The 24,831-nt window shown below is 41.3% G+C and overlaps 1 protein-coding gene across 20 annotated transcripts in view; it reads left to right on the top strand.

The window, feature by feature from the left end:
• The window catches only part of LOC103465968 (unconventional myosin-IXAb-like), a 143,819-nt gene that overhangs the window by 80,883 nt on the left and 38,105 nt on the right, over positions 1–24,831 (top strand). For 15 of the 20 annotated variants that reach the window (XM_081607776.1, XM_008411207.3, XM_081607777.1 and 12 more), the window contains exons 6-11: positions 659–712; positions 8,081–8,181; positions 8,370–8,496; positions 13,031–13,120; positions 20,805–20,921; positions 22,752–22,886. In XM_081607776.1, the coding sequence (XP_081463902.1) occupies positions 659–712; positions 8,081–8,181; positions 8,370–8,496; positions 13,031–13,120; positions 20,805–20,921; positions 22,752–22,886 (624 nt within the window). The remainder of the gene's footprint in view (positions 1–658; positions 713–8,080; positions 8,182–8,369; positions 8,497–13,030; positions 13,121–20,804; positions 20,922–22,751; positions 22,887–24,831) is intronic. The other 5 variants (XM_017305266.2, XM_017305267.2, XM_017305255.2 and 2 more) reach the window with 3 other exon arrangements.

Raw genomic sequence — 24,831 nt, 5'->3', positions numbered from 1 at the left:
CCTCGGTGCATCCTTAACGCGAGCTCATTCCTGAGAAGAGTTATTTATTTCTGTGATGTCTGAACTTAGCAGGACTGTTTTCTTTTCCTTTTAAAAGCAGGACTGAAGAAAGTCTTGAAGGCGTTTTGCTTCTGCTGACGCTGAACAGAGAACATGTAGCCAAAGTGACTGAAGCTTGGCTTTGATTTTTGTAAACTGAGGTCTGATCAGCTGATGTGTTTGCAAAAGGAAGGAAAGGAGGGAAAAAATGGCTAAATAAATAACGACTTTGTCTTAAAAGGCAGCTGATTGTCAAAATGTAGCTGGTTTTTGGCAACTGAAGCAGCACAAAATCCGGAAAAATGTGATATAGAGCAGCTTTGTTGGTAATTGATCTGTGTTATTACACAGTATTGGACTTGAACAAACCAGTAGAGCCATGTTAATGCTACTAGCACATTGTGAACTTTCTGCGCTCCAGAGCTACTGGTGAGTCTCAGATTTTGACTTTAGATTTTGAAACTCCCAATAACATCCACGTCGGTGATGAGTGTTTATAAACCTGTCTGAGTCTGTGTGCCGCAGCCGTGTGTCGGGGACGTCCGTCTCTTTGACGCCGTGTCCATCTCCATCTTTTTGTTTTTTGCTTTTGTTTTAACCCACTTTGCCTTGCTTCCAGATGACAAAGAGACCACACAAACTCCACTGGGACAATTTCTATGAGCCTGAGCTGGTCAGTATCGCGCCAACTTGTTTGTGTACGTCTGTGTTTATGGGTGTGTCATGCTTCAGTGGGGTTTTTGGTGCCAGTCCTGGTCTTGTTGTCTCTCCTGGCTGTCCACACCCCGCCTGCTTTCAGCGAACCGGACCGACGTTAGAAGCAGCCTGGCCTTGGCTCTGTTAAATGTGCTGTAAGATGTTTGAAAGGATACCTTGTAAAGTCGCTGTTTTGGTAGATCTATGGAAACACGACGAAACGTCTGTGTCCTTGTTACTTATTGATGCACCGATCCAAATTTGAGGCCGATTTATGATATTACGTTAAAGTTGTAAGTGAGTAAATAAAAGGCCTGTTGTCGTCGTATCAACCCTCCAGACCACTCAGGTCTTCTGGTTCAAATTCTTCTTGGTTTCCCCAGAACCAGAACCAATCATGGAGAACCAGCATTCAGTTTTTATGCTCCTCTAATCTGGAGCAAACTTCCAGAAAACTGCAAAACGTCCGAAACACTGAGCTCCTTTAACAACTGGAATGCCATGAAGTGTCAAACTGTCATCGTTTTCCCTTTGCCAATGCAATTTAATGATTTCATTTTATTTTCCTTACAATCCTGCACAGTGCTTTGAATTGCGTCGTTGTGGAAAATGTGCTTTCCAGAAATTAGTTTCGTCCTGCCTTGACTGATCGGAAGATTTTTTTGCTACCTTATTATTATTTTTAAATTTTCTGTATTTCCGCCCTGTTAATGCTGCTGATGATCTTCTGATTTCATGGTGCATCTCTACAGTTAGCAAAATAAAGTGAAAATGAAAAGGAATCCCTTCAAACAAAGCTTGTGGATGATTTGCTGCTGGTTGATGATGATGATGATGATGATGATGATGATGATGATACCAAAGCTGGAAACGGCCATATTTGGAGGGAAGCTTCAGGATTTCACTACGAATAAAGGATCGCTTGGCGTCCGACACGCAACTTAAACACTTGACACTAATAAAAAAAACAAAAAAAACACAAATATTGATCTTTGTTGGATTCTCAGAGCAACAACAGACTTTTTAAAGGAACAGCAGTGAGGGAAGTAGTTCTGTACAAAGTAGACAAAGAAAAGACAAGAACAAGACTCTGTATTATAATAGAAACTCTCTAGAATTACAACGTTTGCTGATATTTAGACGAGGATCTAAAGTTTGACATGGGTTCTGATTGGAGGACAACATGATTGATCTACCGGCTTCACGTCCGGAAACTTCCCTACAAAGTGTGTGGTCTGGGTCCATTCTCTCTCTCTCTCTCTGTGTGTGTGTGTGTGTGTGTGTGTGTGTGTGTGTGTGTGTGTGTGTGCGTGTGTGTGTGTGTGTGTGTGCGTGTGTGCGTGCGTGCGTGTGTGCGTGCGTGCGTGCCTGTGTGTGTTCGCAGATTTGCTGCTCTCTGCCACTGTCCTGCAAGCCTTAAGATGAAGTGTGTAATGTTTGGTCAGCGGGATTTGTTGTGTGTGTTTAAGGGATTCGGTATCGCCTAATGGGAGATTATGTTCCTCTGACTGTGCTGTTGAGCAAACACACGAGCCATGAGAATTGGTCCGAACAAATACGACTCCCAATTTCACCACATTTTATTCTTGACTTTGGCATTGTGCGTGCCGTTTTTCTTTTTCTTTTTACACTTCTCTTTTATCCGAGACTCTTACCCATTCCCAAGAAGAATAACTTGAGTATCAAAATGTAATGAAAGTCTCTTTAAAGTGGGCCTCCAGGAAAGCAGTCGTCAGCTCAGAATGAAACGAGCTGCAGACGTCGGAGTGCGTTGGAGCATTTCCTGCAGCAAAAAAGCCATTTGTGTTTCTCGGTTCCTCCCGTGGAACATTCTCCACCTCGCAGCCGAAGCTGGAAGGAGGAAATTCATTATTGGCATAATGAGAGATGTTTGGAACACACTCAGCCAGTTTTTGCTGCAAGAGCAGTTCGAGTAATTTCTGTGGAAGCCTTTTTCCGTTTGAATCGAGCATTTCTTGTTCTGTGGCAGAGTAGTGTTAAACAATGCTGCGCTTATGCAAATAGAATGTTACCATAAACACCTCGAGTTTTATAGTGCTAATTTCTCTTATAAAGAGACTTAACGTCTGAATGTGGGATTTCCGCGAAGAGTGGAGTGGATTTGGCTCAAAGTATCAAGATAATTGAGCAACTATCCAAACTATTATCCTTCTTGACGAATAAAAACATCACATTTACATGGCTCAGTGGAAAGCTGTCTCACATTTAAATGAGTATGTAACTGGTGTAGTACTTTAGTGTCACCAGAAAATGCAGGATCAAACTTTAAAACTTTAAAGCTGCTATGTACTGCTAGCACCTCTCCACCCAACGATCTCCAGCACCTTTTCTTCCCTGATTTGGAGAAGGCACTCTCCCGTTTTCCACCTCAGGATCATGCAGACTTGTAGGTGCTGATTCTTCACACTCTGCTGCGAACTGCTCCAGGGAAAACCAGAGATCCAGATCTGATTAATCTGGCAGAGTCGTATCTTCTGCAAAAGGTTGAAGCCACCACAACAGATCCCATCAACACCTTGGCTGCAACTAACATTGTGAGTCAATGATATTGGGGGAGTCAGTGGACTTCCCAAAGGACATGGCTGGAAGCTTTCAAATCCCCAAGATGCACGCAAACTGGTTGGCCGAACTCCCATGCATCCTCCAGGACCTTTCTTAGGGTGCAGCACTGGCCCAGGGTTCTACAGCTAGGACAGGAAACATACTTCTGCTCCTTAATAAGAGTCTAGACTATATCTGGCTGATTTTCCTCACGGACCCCTGGTTGGACCTTATCTTGGAGGCTTTGGAGTTCCCCTATAATTGGAACACACCCCATGGTAAACACTTTTTAAATAGCGGGACCATAATCTTGGTCTACCAATCCAGGGTATCGGCCCAGACCACACTACATCCAGAAAATCAAGGAACTCTTTATTTTCTGGATCAAGAAAATCCAGAAAATGTTCTGCCCCAGCAGAACATTGGGTGTCTGCTGGGGCAACACCCAATGTTGCCCCAGCAGACTTCACTGTCATTGAGCATTGAAGTCCAACCAGCAGAACCTGGGAGTGGCCAGTAAGCTCTCCTCTTTTACCAGGGTGAACCCCAACGTACAGGCACCTAGCTGGGGGCAAAAAGTATCCCACTGCCCCTCAGCGAGGGCAACCCCAGGGTAGAAGAGTGTTCAACTGCTCTTAACGAGACCCACGCATCATCAGGATGAGTCAGACTATATCTGAACTTCACACACCAGCTCAGAGAGGTGACACTCCACGCTCTGAGAGCAAGTTTCAGTAGTCGAGAGACAAAAGCCACTTCCCAGTGGGAAGGGGTTATACCACACCAGCGTCCGAAATTACGTGTGCAGGCGAAGGAACGCTTTTCAATCAGTGTTTCTAATCTTAAGAGGTCTTTGCAGCCTGTTGTTACTGAAGTAGTTGTAGGAGTAATTGTAGAGATAGCTGCTTTTTAAGAGATTTTTGTTTTGTTTGACTTCTCTTTGAGTCTTTTACCATTCAATCCAATGAAACGTTTTTTGAACAGCCCTTTTGCTGTGCATCTACCTTCTTTAACAAAGTGATGTCTTTAAAACACATATCTCAGTCTCAGTGAGTCTGTCCATCTCTCCCCAACCGACCCGTCTCGCTGTTTGTTGCTTCTTGCTCTCATAAAGGCAGTTGAGTGACCTCATTCTGTCTGTGACCCCCACTGTTCAAGGACATGATGGCATCATATTCACACAGATCCTACCACACACCCGCATAGAAAGTTTGTCAGACTCTCAGACCACCTGTCTGATCATCTGAAGAATTCCCCACGTAGGCCTATTTAACCTCTGACCTCTCCGTGTGCTGAATGCACAGCAGAGAGTCAATCAGCACAAAAAAATGCCACAGATCTGGAAGCAAAAATAGAAAATAAACATTCAAGAATTATAAAAAACCCTGTTTTTGCCCAAAGATCCCAAAGACCAAACATTTTGGATGTTTCTTTTTGATGACTGAAACCGAGTCAGGTGTTTGGTGGCTGTGGCAGCTCTGGGGTTGTTTGACCGTCTCTGACTTGGTGGTGTGGAATGTCTGGTCGATGTGTTGGCATGCTGTATTTGCTTAAAACTGTGTTTTTATACCTCAAATGATGATAAAGTCATGATTTGTGACATCTACACCGCCTGGCTAAATCGTCACATCCCTTTAACTTTCTAACAATGTTACGACAACAAACTGGAATGTTTTTTATTAATGGATTTTCTTGAGATGAATCAACACAAAGTGAGGTGGAAGGAAAATGATACTTAGGAATATGACTCAACTGCAAACATACCAAGACATGACTGTCTACCTAAGCTGACCAGCCAGCTGGTTAGAGCAACAGGAGCCCAGAAGCTACAATGCGTTGCTTAATGTCAAATTATGTTTGCCTTTTCCAATGCCCTAGTCAAAGTCCAGACCTGTTTCAACTGGGCATTGTGGCAAGACTTGAAAACTTGATGTTTACCAATGTTCACCAAACAAAGATGAATGGCGAAAAACTTCAATCCGGCAACTTCCTGAAGACTTCCAGCGTGACTGCAGCTGACAACGGTGGAATTGGTTGTTGTAAATGTATTAAACTATATTTAAATTCTCTTCCACTTCACAATGAATCATTCCCTTTGATTCATTGTCACATAAAATCCTAATCTAAAACATTTCCGTATGTTGGTGATATGGAATATTTCAAAAATGTTCAAGGGGTGTGAAAACCGCTGCGAGGCTCTATAGATGTAGATCTCATGCTGCCATATCACTGTGATCGGCTAATAAGCAATGTATACTTGTTTTACTGACACTAAATTATATATAATGAGTAGGAATAACAGAGTCTGTCTCAATAATATTTTTGCTTAAAACAAGACTCTTGTCAGTTCTGTACTCTTCTTTTTTTTTTTTTTTTAAACCAAATAGCTAAAATGTTGGTTTTTAACCAAAGTATTCCCTTGAGGCTGCCAAAACTGATCTCTTTATTTTCTGAACTTCCATCAATGTATCACATTGTGCCATTCGGGGTGTTTGAGGTCAAAAATAACCGGCGGCGGCTATAAAACTCGTCTTTTCTGGGTCCTGCCGTTTCGCCAGAAGCCTCGGCAGACCTTTTGTTGCAACCAGAGAAGCTAACCGGAGAATCTACCCCCCCCCCACCCCTCTAGACCCTCCAGTCGTTGTGGGACAAAGAAAAACAATGGAGGAGAGGGAAAGGAGTGCTGGAGAGTAACGTGTGGAAGAGGGTTCCAGAGTGTGGATTATAGGTTCCCGTGTCTTCCGTCGGCGTCCGGTCGCTGTGGTATGTGCTAATTACAGCCCGGGAGAGGCTCGCTATTGGGAGCAGGGAGAAGCTGACCGAGCAGAGGGCCTGAGGAGACGCTGCATGAGGACACTTCCTGGATCTGTGTACTCCTCAGACATTGCTCAGGATGTGACGGATGGCGTCTCTCCTCCATCTCAACCCTGGTAACAAAGACTGTATGATATCAGAGTCTCATGATTGCCCAGGAATGCGCTCGTGTTCACCATCCAGGGTTTCCCCCACTTTGTGCAGCTGTGGCTTGCTGCTCTGCAGATGAGATGAACTATGGAAATGATATGTTTTCCTTGACATTGTGACATGCTGGTTCAGCCGTTTGCTGTCAAGGCTACGCACGTCGATCAACTGACTGCTGGTTGTGATGAATGTTGAACTACGTTGTTTTCAGGAGTGGGCAATATGAACTTAAAGTTTTATCAGGATATTTTGTGGTAATATAACGATAAAAATGATAACTATTACTTTTGATCACATAATTGTGCAAATTGGAACAATGAAAATAAATCTGCTTAATGGAAACATGGCAATTTCGAAAAAAACATTTGATAAAAAGTTTTCACAATCAGCAGAGGATGTTGCTACTGGCTGAAAAGATGGAGAAGTGGTAGGAGGATGACGGCGTGGACCAAACTTATTTACATGTGATTTTAATTGTTATTTAATGGAATTCCAACGTTGCAAAAAGTATTTCAACATTCGCAGAATATGGACAAAGTTTTGAACACATGGATAAATGATTATAAATGATTCGTAGCTAGTATTGCTGATTGTGATTAGTTTTCAATTGTGTTGTTTTTAGGAGTGGGTGATATGGACGTAAAGTTTTATCATGATATTTTATGCTAACAATGAAAGTAATAACAATTATTTATTACTTCTTTCTTAGGTAACCTTAGCTGCATTTCCATTGACCATATAATTCCACAAATTGGAATTACCAAAATAACGGAAATGCTGCAATTTTTGATAAAAAGTTTTCACGATCCAACAACTGGATGTTACTACTGGCGGAAATGACAAAGAAGATGACAGGAAGTAGTGGGATGATGACGCCACGACTTGTTCATATGTGATTTCAACCTTGCTTCTCCATCCATCCATCCATCCATCCATCCATCCATCCATCCATCCATCTTCTTGACACCCTTGTCCCTCGGTGGGGTCGGGAGGGTTGCTGGTGCCCATCTCCAGCTAACGTTCCGGGCGAGAGGCGGGGTACACCCTGGACAGGTCGCCAGTCTGTCACAGGGCAACGCAGAGACACACAGGACAAACAACCATGCACACACACACTCACGCCTAGGGGGAATTTGGAGAGGCCAATTAACCTGACAGTCATGTTTTTGGACTGTGGGAGGAAACCGGAGTACCCGGAGAAAACCCACGCATGCACAGGGAGAACATGCAAACTCCATGCAGAAAGACCGGGGCCGGGAATCGAACTCAGAACCTTCTTGCTGCAAGGCAACAGCTCTACCAACTGCGCCACTGTGCAGCCCAGCCTTGCTTCTCATTTCATTTAAAAACCATAATTGTGTTTTTCGACATGCTGACAAATTTTTGAGCACATTTGTAATGGAAACGCAGCTGGTGACTGCATGACGCTGCAGTCATTACCCCACAACATATCCATGTGTAATGCACTTCTCTAGAACACCATTCACATAAAGAAGCAGGAGTTGCCTCACTAAACTGCACACAGTGACTGCGTTTAATCATATTTTCAAACTTTTTCCATGAACAAACACTGGAAAAAGTAGTAAACCTTACAATCCCAACAAAACAGACAGTTTTGAGGGATTTAAATATTACGTGGAATTCATCCTAACGATAAATAAAAGTTCTTATCGCAATAAGAAATTTATCACAATAAATGATACACGATAAAATAAATGCCCAACTCAGGTTTTTTTTTTTTTTTTTCAAATACTGCTGATGCTGATTTCTGTCTCTGTCTTCTTCTGTTCTTTTGTCTTTGCATGTTTCCTCCCGACACCAGCAGGACTGTTTCACCGTGGAGGGAGAAGACCTGAAGCATGACTTTGAGCGTCTGCAGCTGGCCATGGAGATGGTCGGGTTCCTACCGTCCACTCGTAAACAGTAAGACCGAGGCGTGTCCCCCGCTTGATCCTCTAGGATATTAAATCAACCCGTAACCCTCCCATACGTTTCTATCAGCCTGTGTCGCTTAATTTACGGCCTCTCCTCGACTCACGTCAATACCTCAGCGGGACGGGTGGGCTGGGAACGATCTGCAAGCGATAACAAAATGGCGTATTTCTTGTCAGGATTTTCTCCCTGCTGTCCGCCATCCTGCACCTGGGGAACATCCGTTACAAGAAGAAGACCTACAGGGACGACTCCATCGACATCTGTAACCCGGAGGGGCTGCCCATCGTCTCAGAGCTGCTGGAGGTCAGCAAACGCAGATTGGAAATGTTTGTTTACTTCATAGTGTTAGGAAAGTCACTGTTTCAGAAACATTCCAGATGCACAAGAAACTTATTTGTGTCACTGCTGTGTTTGCTGTAACACCCAGAACCGGATTTATAAGAATTTTTCCTTGAGCCGGTTTTGGTGCCTTAATCACTAAAGAAAAATTCTCTTACAAAAGCAAATTACATCAATAGGTATGAACTGATGAATAGTAAGTTTAACACATCCTTTAGCCATTAACTCTGATGTTCCTAAAGAAATTGCCCAAAGAAATCAAAGAAAAAAAAATTCTTCATAAAGATCTCAAAATATTAATACAACTCACCTTATATCTGTCCATGAGTTTGATATGAAGAAAAATGTTTTCAAAACATGCATTCATTAAATTTTTTTTTAATTGTTGGTGCCCCCTAAAAAATTGGCACCCTGGGCTGCTGCCCTTCCTAAAAGTCTGATCTGAAAGCGTTTAACCTCTTCTCTGCTGCAGTTGTTGAACACTGCTTGAATGTGATTTTACCACTTGAAAATGTTAGTTTTTTAGTTTTTTTAAATAACGAAGCTGTTGACAGCAGAGATGAAGAGGTGCTTCAAGTCCCAGAGAGCCGTCTAAACATCCAGGGATTTGACAAAACGTTGTTAAAGTTCGGGTTGTTTTCAGACGGCTGCAGCCGAACATCAAGCTTATCTTTGACTCCACTTGTTGAAAGCATCAGGCGCTGATAGCAGCTGCTAACATGCTATCAGCGCCTGTGTTTGAGCACTGATTATAGATTACTTTAAGATGGAATTTAAATGATTGATTGTAATTAATTAAATAATCAACTAATTTTGTAAACGATTAATCATCCATAAATAAAACGTCTGTTTGCTAAAAACACCAACACTAATTACACCAAAACTATCCAAAAAGCTATGCATTTTTCTAATATTGTACTAAATGTATTCTCAGTTGGATTTCTAATTAGGTGACTTCTGAAGCCATGCAAGTTACATGTGACTTTATTTAGGGGTATCAGAGTAAAGGAGGCTGAATCAGGACTGGGCGGTATGGCATAAAACTTAAATCTCTTCATGTTTTCATACCAGGCTAGATTTTTATTCTCTGTGAGGGTTCAAGGGGGTTCTAAAAAAGAAAGTACAAATGATGGAAAATATTTTTAAATCAGGGCTTTTATTTCAGTCACCCCTTTCTGTGAGTTGTGCAAAGGAGTATTAGGACCAGGCTGCAACAAGGATACAATCCTGATATTAGCAGAAAAAATCGTGTTCTTACAGGAAGAATGGAGAAAAAAGGCTTTAAGTAACCAAAAATGAACAATAATCTCCAAGCTCTAGGTTGAATGTGACTGCATGAAACGCTTTCTAGATTTTATTTTGTTGATCCGTGTTTGTGGTCGTAATGTGACGACCATCAAGCAGTGTAAGTGCTGCTCTAAAGCTTTGCGTTCCTGGAAAAGTGCAGCCATCACTTCCTCAGCACGTGCCATTTTTCTTTCTAAGAGCAAACGTTCAGGTGAAGTTCCTTTCTTCCTCTCGCCTCATAATGAGGTTGTAGATGTAAAGCTAACTCCTGACGTTAAAAGGCGCCAGTCCCGCTGTTCCTGAAAGAGTCTCAGGTCTCAGGCTCCTCTTTCTCTCCGTTTGTTTTATCCGCTTCCTTTCATCCCTTTCTGTTGTTTTTCCTAAACCTGATGAGTTTCAGTTTAGCAACCGTGTTTTCTGTGAGCTAATCAGTCTGCTGTGTGAGTTTAGTCTGCTGCAGACCTGTTATCTGCCCACAGGACGGAAAAAACAGCTCCTGGCCCGGCCCGACGGGCCGCGCAGTGTTTACACGTCTCTGTGGCGGGCTACGGAGACGCTGAGATCAGACCGCGCACGCACACGCCGACTGCAGCCGTTAGCCGGACGCGCTCGTCGAGTCCCAAACAAAGCAGCGTACCGAGCGTTGCCTGTCAACATCGCCGCGGGGATGTTATGACTGCGGAGAGCATGCCAGGGTCCCAGCATCCAGACTGGACTCTCTGACCCCCCACTCTTTCTCTGTCTCCGGAGATCCAGAGTGGCGTTGACGTAAGCCGAGCCACATGCCGGCCACATGCTCAGCGGCCGGTGTTTTAATTTCCAGCTTATTTAGACGTCTGTCAACCCGCACTGAGGCAAAGGCCCATCGCTTTGAGCAACCATTGAGGAGACGACGCTTGCAGATGCATTATGAAGACATAGAGTCAGGAGGGAGGCTTTCTTTTTATTTGTTTTGTAAGGTATTTTTTGCAGAAGGGATGTTTTAAGACAATTGTTGACTACAGTCAACAGTACTGCAGGTATTGGGTTTGCTTTCGCAGCAAGAGCCTGCTTGGTTTGGATTTCCTTTTTCCTTTTTTATAAATTAAAACTACATTTTCTTTTCACTCAGGTGACATTTGTCTTATATTAAAATATGATTATCTGGAAACATTTATTAGTGGAACAAAAAGAAAAACATCAGAAGTTAAAACAAAGCTAATACTTTTCTTTGAACTATGATTCATGAAAAGTTGACTAGAACGACAACAGAAATTGCTGTTTTCTGCAACTTACAACTCACGAGTCGTCCGTTTTGGTTCAATGCGTCAAGCGGATGTGAACTAGGGGACTTTTTTTTCCTTTCTGAAAGAGTAAGAATTGAGGTAAATGGAGTTGACTTGGACTTCCTGCTTCCTGTGGAGGCAAATCTGGAAGAGGAAGTGTGGCTCGTGTGGGCCGACGGATGGCTGTCAAACCTGATCCGAGGTTTGAAGTTGACTGATTGGCAAAAAGGGTTTCAGTGCAGAGTGAAAACCAGAGCAGTGACACGTAGCATCCGTAAGATATAGGGTTGCTCCTGATTCAAGGAGTTCAAAAGACTTTGGAAAGACTTGAAACAAAACCTCCAAACCAGAGATGTAAAACTCGTGAGTGTTGAGCTTTTAGGGCGGTGATGATGGCCGAACGCTAAGCCTGTTACCAGGCAACAAAAACTCGGAAACGTAGCGTCTAAAGACCAATCACCGGCAAGCAGAATAGGCTTTGCTCCTAACCGAGGGATTACCAGGCAGTGTGAAACGAAGTCTGATTATACCACCCCCTGTGATTTACTCACTACACACACACACACACACACACACACCCCCACGCACACACACACTCCTCCAGTGTCCTCAACCCACTTCTGTCCCTATCAAAACCCTTCACCAAAATGGACACCTAAAGGTGTTAAATAAAATGCAAACGCACTCCGTTTCTTACATGAAAACATCAGAGATGAGTCCACACAAACACACGGAGGCTGAGCAGCAGCAACTGTTGGTCTCTCTCCCATAATCCCTGCCGATAGAGGAGACGTGTGCGGTGACATCTGCTGCTCCCGCTGTAGCCCCCGTCGTTAGGGCCCAGTCCACCACAGACCACATTCAATTGTCCTACGTGCGCACAGAGCAGTGCTCACAGGCTAATCTCGGTCAGCGGCGTTAGATGGAAGCGCTGTGGCTCGGGTTTGGGTTGAGGGTCGTTAACGTGACCCTTAACGACCTCCAACGCGATGGTGACTGATATGGAAAGAACTCCCTTTGAGGGCAATTTATATCAAAATCACAAAGTGATAGAGACATGATAAAAACTTAAAGCTAAAAGAGAATCACTGTTTAGCTGTTACTGACCACGTCGCAGAGGTCAGATGGGAGAACCTGGGTGTTTTCACACCTGATGGTCCAGTAAACTCGGTCACAACATTTGTTATATCTTCAGCTGGTGTGGTTTTCTTTCACTGAGTCAAATGATTCAATTCCTTTGAAAAATCTGTTCACCCCCTTTCCCCTGTGGTTGCGCTGCACCTAGAACCACTGAAAGAAATGACGAAGAAGCTGAGCACAACTTCCTTCTTCAGAAAATGTAAACAAAAATGAAGCAGCATCAGATTTCAGTGGTTGTCGGATTTCTCTTTTGTCTTTTAAAATGACCATGAACCGTTTCTCTCACCAGCTCTAGACTTAGATCTTTGGTTGTATTTACCCAGAATGCCTTGCGCTGCAGCCCACTTCCTGCTTCTGGAGTGGATTCTGATCTGCTTCCGTTCACATATGCATTTGAACCGCACCAGAGGTTCACTTCAACCGGACAGAGACTTGGGCATAGGCGGATCCAGAGTTCTTTGTTTCGGTCTGCATCAGTTCGGTTACCCGTTCACACCTCACCAAACAAACAGGACTTTCTAGGCAATCGAACTGCAAATTGATTAAAGTGAACTAAAAAGAACCGGTGTGAATTCAGCCTCTGTTTTCAGGAATTGAAGAAGGGAAACATCTAAAAATCCCGCTGGACACCGGATCATAAGTAGTCCACATCTGGTTTATATCAAAGCATTTAGAAATGTACACCAAAAGACTCGCAGCTGTAAATGGTGAACTATTACATGCTGCTTTATGTTCTGTCTTATCAAATCCAATTAGAACATATTAAAGTCAGGGCTTGTTTTTATTCATCACTGTTTGTTTTCTAGGTGAAAGAGGAAATGCTACTTGAAGCCCTGACGACCAGGAAGACGGTGACCGTCGGAGAGAGGCTCATCGTTCCCTACAAACTGGCAGAGGTGATTCTTTCTGTGAACGCAGCAGCCCCATGTGGTGCGCCGTCATGGCGGCGCACCACATTCCTAGCATCACCACCAAGAACCGAAAAGTGTTTAAATGTGGCAACATTTCATTATGAGTAGGGGAGATTAGTAGTCGGTGTGTCAAAGACTTGCTGCTTGTCTGAGGAGTTTTGTTGTGGCATTCCCCCGGCCCCCGCTGCCTCTCTCGGTCTCTTTGATGGGGGTCTCTTCCTCTGCAACTTCCTGTTTCCTGTGGAGTAAAGCAGCGGTGGTGTTCCTAAACACACCAGCCCTGTGGACCCGCAGTCTGTGCAGTATTAAACCTCCTGGGTGCCTTGGTTGATTATCACTGGACATTAACGTTCAGCTCTCTCCGTTTATCCTTCTGCTGCTAAGCGGTCTGAAGACGGAGAACCTGAGCTCCTGTTTGTGGCTGCTGGGTCTTTTGTCTGAGGAAGGAGACATTACATGTAGATTGCCTGTTAGCCATCCCAGCTACAATTTAGCTCAACAATAGTTTCCCCTATCATCCCCCCACTACACACACACGCACGCACACACACACCCACACATGCGCACGCACACACACACCTCGCCATAGTCATGTGCTCTTTTCTTAGGAATGTGCAACCTCCACTGGAATATACAGCACAGAAGCCAGAAACCAGATTCTTGTTCAGCATGTCTGTCTCTCTCTCCGTCTCCGTCGGTCGCACACAAATTCACTTTTTCCAAAGCGGCGCGTAGCAGAGGCACCGACGATTTAATCAGAAATGTGACCTTCTGTACTCCGTGTCTGTGAGTGGCCTCTTTGATAAACTTTGTACCGAGGCCTCTTGTGAGAAAGGTTCTCATGGTGAGGGTGTTGGCTAGAAAGTAGAGCGAGTGATACAGAGAGGCAAAATTAATAATAACAAAAAAAAAATACAAGAACAGTGGTCTTTTTTTTAGATTGCTGGTCATATTCATTAGCGCCCCTTGTAAAGATATGTAATTAGGTTTGTAATAAATGCACTAACATTGCATCATTACACTAAGTCTCAAGCTGAAAAATGTAGAAAAAATAATTTTGTTCTTAGTTATAGTGAAAAATATTGGTAATTTTTAATCCTGTGTTTTACTTCTGCAGTGCAGTTGGAGTTTCAATGAATTTCTGATTCGTAGTAAACAGTGGTGGGCACTCTTCTGCTAATGCGCTAACAGCAGAGCTAATGTTTCACTTAGCACTTTTGCTAACTTTGAAACTGTTTAGCGCACTTGACTTCCTCTAAACACAAATTTCCAAAGCATTAATTTCTGAAAACTTTCATTTGAATAAAGTTCGACATTTGCATTAAAGTTTTGCTTATCAACTGTTATCAATTCTTCAAGTAGCCAGATGTTTATATTTTTGCTCTTACTTTGAAGGGGATGATGACTCTGTTTCCTCTTATCATATTCTCTCTCTTTTTTCCCTCCCAGTAACATTATTTCAAAAAAGAAATATACAGAAATAAAATCAAACATACACGAATACAATATCTAAAGGCATTAAAGATATAACCATTCAAAGGCCGATAAAATGTGAATCAAAGTTGGTGCTTTAGCGTTAGCTTCCAGGTTTAGGGCTTTAGCAATAGCAGAACTAATGTTTTTGATTAGTGCTTTAAGGTTAGCATGACTAACATTTTGACCTTTTGTTTCCTTGGGGAATAAATAGAATGCGACACAGAGACTCCCTTCAATTAGGCAATGGCAACATGGCTGGATGAGGAGCCATATTTAGCTTGTCGGCATACTCGGCAGTAAAACGAAAATCTAGTCAGACTGAAATCAAGGTATTTCTCCAGGGGCCTGGATCCTATAGGGAGAGCATAAGAAGAAACCAGGACTCTGGATAATCTGGAGTGCAAAGAGGAAACTGCATCTCCTTGTTGATAATACAATCATTGTGTATAAAATCCCCCCAAAGTGAAAAGAGGCCAACTTCCACGAATCAGACCATACACAGAAGACCGATTACATTAAAACAGACGTTCAAACTGGTCCTGACGAAGAGATGAAATTCACTTCACGAGTAACGAAAGTTAAAGTTTGCCCCAGCTTGACCAAGGGCCGTGGGAGCGAGTGGAGGCCACCTGTGGAATCCATAACACGCCTGTTTTTATACAAAGGAAACGTGGGGGGAGAAAAAAAAAGGAACCTGGCAACAGTTGTGGACTCTTCTCAGAAATAATTTCTTCCTACTTGGATAAGAATGTTTGAGAAAGTGTGTTAGGCAGCTGTCCCATCCACCCACATTGTCTCAGGGAGATTTGGACAGGAGTGTCTAGAGTGTGAGCACATGAACCTCAGCAGAGCTCGGCGTTTCCCAAACTTTAGCCAAGAAGTTTGAAACTGGCTGAATCGATCAGGAGGCCTGCTGTCAAGTAGGCTAAACCGTCCTGTCTCAGTTCGGGACTCTCTATACATTTTAACAAGCAGCTGTGTTAAATATAAAGACTTCAAATAAATTCATCTTTACTCCAGATGCAAACGTCACGCTGAAATCTTTGACATAAGTCTCTCGTAGCACTTTGGAGATTATTTTTCTTTCTCTGTGTAGGAAGATGGGCAGATGGACTTGACTCCTCAATTACCTTTGCTGGTCAGAACTCCAGTTATTTAAAACGTCTTCAAAATTTAAGTAAGCTAAGTATTTTAGATGAATAAATACTGGAATTTTTTAAAAAGAAAAAGAAGTAATATTCCTTTAGCTTTGTAGAAGCTACATGCCAGATGCTAGCTTTAACGTCGTTAGCCAGCGTTGTCGTAAGATGCTCAGAATGTTTGCTTAGTGCAAAAATTTTGTCGCAAGACTGTTTTAAAACTTTACACTTGCCCATAACAGATGCAGCTCAGCTAACCAGCTCTCTAGCTAGCTTTATTGCTAATATACCAGAGGTATGTTAGCAGCTAGTTACCTTTAGCCACAACCACATCGTGTCACAGAGCCAGTAAACATGTGTACACATGAGCCAAAGTTTTGCTTGACAGAAAAGTCCTGCGGGAAAAAATTAAAAATTACATGTATGAGAATATGTTATATTAAACAGTTCTGCTACAGGAAAATTTAAGACCTGTGATTAACATGTTGAAGGCCAAATTACAAATATTTTAATTAATTTAATAGATTTTAAAACCTTAATATTTGATAAATTAATTCTTAACGATGTGTTTGAGATAAGAGTAGAGTTTACATCTTAATTTACCAGACAACATCATGCTGATACAGCAACATTTTCATACTTTTACTGGCAAAAAAGTGTTTATCCACACTTAGTTATTCTGAGCGCACATCGCCATGGCAGCCAGGTATGAAAATCCTGTTTAGTTGAGAGAATATTTCATTTTCTGCAGCCTTCAATGAGAGAGAGAGAGATGATGCATCAGAATGTAATTTTTCCTCTGAATCGGTAATTTTCCTGCCAGCTTCAAACAGATATCCTGTGAAACATCACAGGTGTATTACAGTGTTTGACCACAGTAGTTCATCTGCCATGATGGTGTGAGCTTGGGTGGATCCGTTAAAAGACACTCTTAATGTCAGTATAGTAATAGTTATCGAGGCGCTCTGTCAACTGCATTAGAGTTCCTGTGAAGAACTGAAGGCGATTCCAACCACAGACCGTTTGCATCACTTCCTGCCTCTTCCTGTGCATCTTGTTCTTATTTTTAAGATCTAACTGTCTTTAGCTTCAGCTAGGAAGACATGAGTGGAGAGCAAATCTCTAACATTCATGTGTGAAAACAGGATAATCTTTTCACGTCGTTTTATAAGAAGTCAACCACAAACTAAATGTGTTTCTGCTCCCATCTAAGTATATTTATCTTCCTGCATGCCTAAAGTCATCAGACGATCAATAATCATGACTGGGATTGGAAACTTGGTTTAACCTTTTCTTGGAGGCTAAGTGAAGGTATGCGGCGTGGGAAAACAAATCGAGCAAAAATCAGCCTAAAACGCAGCAGAAAGTTGCCAAGCAGTCACCATGTCTAGTGTGTACCGACAAACTTAGAAATTAATGGCTAACAGAGACAATCGGAGTGATGGCAAAGTTTACCTCTCAGACTGTAGTTCGTAAAGTGAAGATATTTGTGGATTTTTCATGGGAAATGTCATTTTAGACCTAGCAAACCGGCATCTTGTTTAGGTGTTTACAAGCGCTCTGTGGTAAGCGTCAGAAACTCCCACGTTCTCCCAACTTCTTTGCTTCCATGAAGCTCAGCTATGTTTTTAAAATATGGTCTTTGCTTCAAAAGTTCACTTTGATTGGAAGTGTTTCAGCTGAAGGAAAAATCTGTCATTTGCCTTCAGCCGTACAGAGTGGCGGCAACATCCATAGACAGAAGTACTTCCTGTATCTAGCAGGCTCGACTTGACGGCTCTTGTTTCTGAAATACTGGTTTTAAAATTACATATAATCTTTGGAAAACCAGTAACTGTGATCTATGTTTCACTTTTTTACACAGTTATAAGTTTTCTGACTAATTACTTAACAAATGAACAATCTTGTGGCGATTCATGGGTGGGATTTCATTGTATCGTTTATCGAGATAAATTTCTCATCATAAGAGTCAATAAATTGGATTTTATTGTGACATTTTAAACCCACAAAAACGATTGCTGTTATTTGTATTATTTGTACTATTTACTCCATTGTTTGGTCAATGAAAGCATCAATGAATTTGACAACATGATTAGAAGAATTTACAAATCACATTATTTTACATGACTGGTGTCTTAAAGAAGCGCATTACATAAAGGAGGAAGGCAGTTGCCTAAAAAAGAAGTAATAAATGTTTTTTTATTGTCACTTTTTTCGTTATCACAGTCATGCCACAAAATATCGTGATAAAGCTTTCAGTCTGCATCGCCCTCCTCTAAGCAAAGCGAGCCCAAACCGTCTGGCCTCCAGGCCACGTGCAGAGGGAACTCATGCTGCTGCTCAACACCCCCTGTGACTTTCAGACAGAGGAAAAAGAAAAGGGTGGAAACAGAGACAGAGACAAATGACTTCCCCTGCGAGAGCCATATAATTACAAATACCAGCAGGAGCTGGTTTACCGGCTACAACCATTCCAGGTTACAGTCGTGTCTGACAGAGTCCTGTGTTTTTGTTTTTGTTTTTAATGTTCTGTACGTTTCTTGGGTGGCCCTTTAGCAAAACCCGTTTGTTTCCAGCCGTTTTACTTCCTGGTTCTCGGCTGTTCCCAATGTGTTGAATAATTAAATTACACAGCGAAACACAGCGATGGTACATGCTCAGTGAGCATGCCACATCCAATCTATCAACCTGGCAGTCCCACTGTGGCATCCAGAACGCAGTTCGGTTTTTGAAGCATTAAATTATTTATAATGATCTTGCATAACTGTGTTGGTTCAGAGACGTCGACTAAAAATATCTGAAGCGATCAATAATGCAGGAGTGAAGAGACGGCTCTTAAGAGTGCAGTTTTACTTCATCATGACAGCTGACTGCTCTTGTCTGGGAGTCATTGAAAGTTGGATCACCTGCACTGGAGCTTCAGCGGAGCTGCAGTAAGCAATAAAAAAAAATAATTTTTTATTCATCTTACAGAGACGTTAAAAGAGCCGTCTCTGTTGTTCAAAGTTCCACTTAATTCTAGACGTGTTTTATCCTACATGTCAGGTTCCCCACTTTAGACAAACTCCAAGTCATTGGGGTGAGTTTGTCCACTTCGAGGAAATGGGGAAACTTTCATTTTTATGTTTTTATAAAACCTTTAGAAAACCATGAATTAAAATCTGAATGAAGCAGAAATGAGCCCTGAGGGATGCCGGATTTAACTCGTCCTGGTGCTAACGCTAACTAAAGAAAAAATGTTTTAATTGGTAAAGGTCTGTTGACTTTCTCATATTTGTAAAGTTTTGACAAATATAAGAATAGTTATTTGAAGATTATTTTTAAATAAGCTCTCTGTTTCTCACACTTCTTGATGTGGTTTATCTTACATTTCAGGCTTTTTCAATAAAACAAGATACAGTGCCAGAAAAAAGAGAACTTCTTTTAAAAAAATAAACATTTATAAAAACCATAAATATTAATCTGATTGAACCTTGTGAACACCAGATTTGACTCGTTCTAATGCTAATGCTACCGAAAGTAGGATTTTTGATATTTGTTTTGCAGAAATGTTTTGTCAAAGTTTGGAAATGAGAACATTGTTGACATTCTGTAAAGTTTGGTAAATAAAGGTTAGACAGATCTGGTGATTCTCTCTGGAACAAAACAAGTAACACGAATACGATATAGAGACATAAATATTATGATCTATGCATTTAAGCCAAGACTATATAGAACAGCAAATCGTGACTGAAAGGAAAGATACTCGAATATTTTACTGTCCTACTTTTTACATTTGTTTAGCATTTCAGAAAATTTGGATCTGTTTTTTTGGGGGGGGGTTGCTATCAGTTAACTACTTCTAATAGGAAACGTGTACATTAATAAACCAGTAAAGTAAATGTGCCAGAGTGGGCCAAAAGACTTTGTTTAATCATCTGTTGTTACCCATGAAATAATGACCACTGGTCTGACGGTAAATTTCTTTTCTCACACCGTTTCTTTCCATCGTTCGGTCCCGTCGGTTGACTCACTGGGACATTTCTTCCTCGCGTTCCTGCAAGGTTTGAGTCCCACTGATTCACTTCCAGAGAAGAGAAAGAAAACATGGGCTGGATCAGATGAGCGTCTTTGTTTCCATTTCTGTGTGTACCTGATCTCTCAGACTGGCCGTTTCTTGTGAACAGATCTGAATAAAAAGTATTTTCTTGGTTGCACAGCTGATCTCTGTGTTCTTCTGTCAGCACAGAGGTGCTGTGGAAAGTCAGCCCTCAAAAGGAATGAATGGATCAGTCGATTCATCATATAAGAGAAACATTACGGTGACAAAGCTTTATGGTTTGCTGTGGGAATGTGGATGTCTGGAGCTAGCTAGCAGGGTAAATTATAGTAGGGTGTTAATGTTGGGAAACGTTCCAGTTTATTAAGGACCAATAATGTTGAAGTGCAGAGCATTTGGTTTGGTAAATCAAAGACGAAGCTTGTCACAATAAGCAATGAATCAATAAATCGCATGATAAGTTAAAATGAGATTGAAAAGCCGCCATTTTGAGAAACACTGCAAACATTTAACACCCGGTACGAAGTAGTTAATTAGTTTGCAGTACCTGCCACTTTTGCCTGTTTTCCCTGTCAAAGCTGGATTGTATTTTTTGGTTGCAAAGACTTTATCAATCTTCTTAGTTAGTGTTGTTTTATTTATTTTGGATATTTAAAGTGTTTCCCAGTGTTAAATGTTCTTTAGACATTGAGGTTTTTTAATCTTTAAGAGGGTGTACTCACATTGATATGCCATTATTATTATTATTATTATTATTATTATTAGTTGGAAATGGTCTCAAAAAAGGACAATGTAATTGTTTATTGCAATAATTTATTAGACAATTTATCATCCAATAAGATTTGTTATTATGACCGGCCTGTCAAAGATCAAGATTTGTGATTTAACTCCTGGAGTTTTTTTTAGCCAATACTGACTTTTTGTTGCTGAGAACTTTACATTTTCAAACAAAGTCATTCAACACTGTGCGTTCCTTCCTGTTTGACAGAAACTAACCTCATGAATCTGTTTTTAGGCCAACACAGTGAGAGACTCGATGGCCAAGTCTCTGTACAGCGCGCTGTTTGACTGGATCGTGTTCAGGACGAACCACGCCCTGCTCAACAACAAGGACCTGGAGGACAGCTCCAAGGTGGGCTCAAAAACCGACGCCTCCTGATGGTGTGTGCGAATGCATAACTACAGAATCAGACCTGGAACAGAAGTGGAACCGTGAAGTTACTTTGTCCAACACTTTACGTTGATGTAGGCGACGTGCTTCTCATTGTTCTCTGGAACATGGATAATTGATGCAGGAAGTAAAATGAGATGAACCCACTGAGCTTTTACATAAGAATCATAAGCAAAACCTTTCAGACCTCTGAAGTTTTGCTTCAGAGGTCTGCAACTTGTGGCTCTTAATAACTCTGGTTTAAAATTATAAAGAATCAGCTAATGCTTTGAATATAAATTCCATAACAAATTAAGTTTTTCATGAAATAAATAGAATTTCCATGAATTATATTAAAAATACTAATGATATTGTTTTAAATATATATTCTAGCAATCCGGCCCCAATTTCAACATCCCACAGAAAAAAAAAGTTTCTAACTTCTTTTCTGCAAAAGTTTTTTAACTTCATCTTCATTTTAAAACTTAAAAACAGATTTAAATAAAAATAAAACGTTTTTCTTTAAAAATTACAACAAATTTCCCGAAGTCGATAATTAACAAAAATGATAAATTTTTTTGTCGTAACTCTTGCCCAAATAAGTTCCCATTCGTCTTCCTTTCTCTGGGCATCTTGATAAAAGATGAAAATGTTTAACTTTGTTGTGTAGCGTCGCCTTTTTTCTTTTCTCTTTCCTAACTGAACTGAAAAATACTGAGTTCTGCAGCACATTTACTTGTTACATTTGTCAAAGTCAAGCTAGCATAGCTAACCTACTTCCTTCTCCGTATGCTTATTTTTTTTAAAGTAAAACTTGCGACAATTAGTCACAATCAATGCGTCCATATTTCTTTTATATATCACACACACATTTAAGATTTAGCGCCTTGACAACTTGACAGCTGGGGGGGCGGGATCTTGTGCGTGTAATGTCACGTTGCAGCGTTTGTGTAATAGGACGTAGTTGTGTTTTGTCCTGTAAAATCAGTCTAACATATTGATGGAGAAGCATTTAGATGTCAGCCTGGTTGTTTGGTCCTCCTGTCTGTCGGCGTTATATTTCTCTGGTTTTTCGTCATTCTCTTTGCAGTTTGCATATTGGATTGGCAGCCGGCAAGTCGTGCCCAGTGGGAGCATCTAACAAATTAGAAAGTGTGTGTGTGGGGGGGGTGTGCGTGCGTGTGTACATTCATCAGTCTGTGCCAGGGGCATTTGGGCAGATGGCATCAAGTTCTCCTCAGTTCATTTTACTCCCTACAGTTTAGTGTGTGTGCACTGACATCATCTGTGTGCGTGCGTGCGTGCGTTTGTTTATCTGGAGCCAATGAGGTTGCACTTTGTGTCAAGGTCACGGTTCTCTTGTTGAGTTTATATGTTCAACCTGTGTTGGCTTGTTTTTGGTTTAAAAAAACAAAAACTGGCCTCGAGAGAGAAATAAAACATGGACAGATAGAATTAAAGTAAGTGAAATTAAATTGGAAACAGCTTATGTAGTCCATTTCATAATTAAAGGCCTTCTCCCAGTGACTGCCTCCCAGAGGTGGGAGTGATGAATGACTGCGTGAGTCTATCCGACGTCCAGAGAGCAAACTGCAGAGCGGGGGCCGTAAAGAATAGAGTAGAAAAAAAAGAAGAAAGAAATCCACCATTAAAATCATCCAAATAAAAATGCACCAGACGATCATAAAGCACCATAAATTTCTCTGATGTTTGCAGTGCTGGAACATATTCTACCAAACTCTATAAGTTAAAAAATGCCTGATCTGTTTGTTTTTATTCTTTCATTTTTTTATTTTTATTTTTTTCCTGCAGATCCTCTCCATAGGAGTGCTGGACATCTTCGGCTTCGAGGATTACGAAAACAACAGCTTCGAGCAGTTTTGCATCAACTTCGCTAACGAGCGCCTCCAACATTACTTCAACCAACACATCTTCAAGCTGGAGCAGGTTCAGGATTAGCTCTCCTTCATGTTTTTCTCTATTTTGCTCTACAGTTTCACTGTTTTCAGTTCCTTATTTTTACCTATTTTATTTAGCTTTTCTTTCCTCTTCTATGTTATTCTAACCTTTACTTTATCTAGTTTGTTTACATTTTTCTTGATTTGTTTTTTCTTTTATCAATACTTTTCATTCTTACTTCCATTTCTTGTCTTGTTTTCATAACTTTTTCCTTTTCCTTTACTTTCTCTTTGGTCTTTACTTTTCCTTTTATTTTTCTTTCCTTTCTTAACTGTTCTTTGTGTCCTATTGTTTTACTGTACTATTTACCCTCTTTTCTCTCCTTGTTTTATTTTATCTTGTTTGTCCTTTGCTATCTATTCATATCCTTTGCTTTACTTTAGCTTTTCTCTTCTTTTTTTCTAAAGACTTTTTTTTGTTTTCCTTAACGTATTTCACACTTTCCTTTCTTTTCCCCTTTTTCACTTTTCCCTTTTTTTTGGTTTTTCTTTTCTTACTTTTCTTGCTTTTCTTGACTTTACTCGCCTCCTGCTCTAACGTATGGACTGATTTGAACTTGTTTGCCTCCAGCATTTTGACACACACTGATGTCACTTGATGCATCGCTATCACTGTATGGCTTGCACTCCTCTCAGAAACGCTTTTATGTTTGTGATAAATTGGGCCGGTGGAGCAAAGGGGCCAAACCGCCTCTCTTGTCTCCGTTTCAAAGGAACGGCTGCCGTAGCTGAGCTTGGTGTGTCAGAACGAACGACTTCCTGAATAGTGATGCGCTCTGGGTCGGCTGCAGCGCAATCAGAGACAGATAGGAGAGGTTTCGGACTTACTTTGATGTGTAAAGTCAGGGCAGGTGCCCTTCTGGTGGCAGCCGCTGATAAAGAGCACTAGCATCAAAGGCTGCCACGCTGACATAGGAAGAAAAACACAACAAAACGTTTGGGGAGGAAAATCTGTTGCTACAGAAGGAACAAAGAGGCGTTCTGTTAATGTTGTCGTCTAAACGTTCCTGAAAGCGTGTTTTAGCATTGCCATGCTACGAAAATAAATGCTCCTAAGCTAGGAGCTTTTCCTGTTCTTAATAATAAATTTATACCTTTCTTCTGTAAATATGCAGCTACGTCAGATTAGCTTTCTTAAAGGCAAATAGTTCAGGTAGAAAGGGAGCCCAGTTAACTTCAGCTTGGCTTTGGTAACACATTTAGTCTGAACTCGGTGGTCTCAATCTTTCAACCCCCTTAACGCTGATGCTTCTAAATAAAAAACACAACCAGTTGCCTTCAGATGATGACTACGACGGTGATGACCAGCTGTTAGCCGCTTTTCACCGTAACTCTTGTGAGCTTGTCAGGTTTTCTGTCAAGACTGTACAGGTTTCGTTGGTTGTTTTCAATTCAATTCAGAAATACTTTATTTATCCCAAAGGGAAATTAAATGTTGTTGTAGTTAATTCATTCAAAGTCTTGAGTTTGAGTTTTTTTCCCCCACCTGATAGTCCAGTAGACTCTGATTGGGGACAGAAATTGGAACATATGTTAAATTTTCACACCTCACTGTGTCACATGATCCAAACGCCTTGAGCAACCTGTTCCCCTCCTCACCTGAGGTGGTGCTGCACCAAGAACTACTAAAGCACTCATCACAAAAACCTCAAAAGAAGACACTGAACGCAACTTTCTTCTTTATAACCTGTAAACACAAATGGAGTGGAGTCAGATGTTAGCGGATGTAGGATTTTTCTTTTGTCTTTGGTAAAATACCACGAGCCATTTCTCCCACTAGCATCTGACGCCCGCATTTGTTTTGGTTGTATTTACCCAGAATGCCCTGCACTATAGTCCACTTCCTGCTGTTAGAGCGGTCTCCGGTCCGTTTGGCATTCACATATTCACACGAATTGTACCAAAGTTCACGACGGGCCACCTGCAACGAGCAA

Source organism: Poecilia reticulata, chromosome 6 (genome assembly GCF_904066995.2).
Source record: "Poecilia reticulata chromosome 6, P_reticulata-male-v2, whole genome shotgun sequence".
Classification (NCBI taxonomy): Eukaryota; Metazoa; Chordata; class Actinopteri; order Cyprinodontiformes; family Poeciliidae; genus Poecilia; species Poecilia reticulata.
Note: the sequence above shows the minus strand (reverse complement) of the source record. Positions and strands in the feature narration are given on the sequence as shown.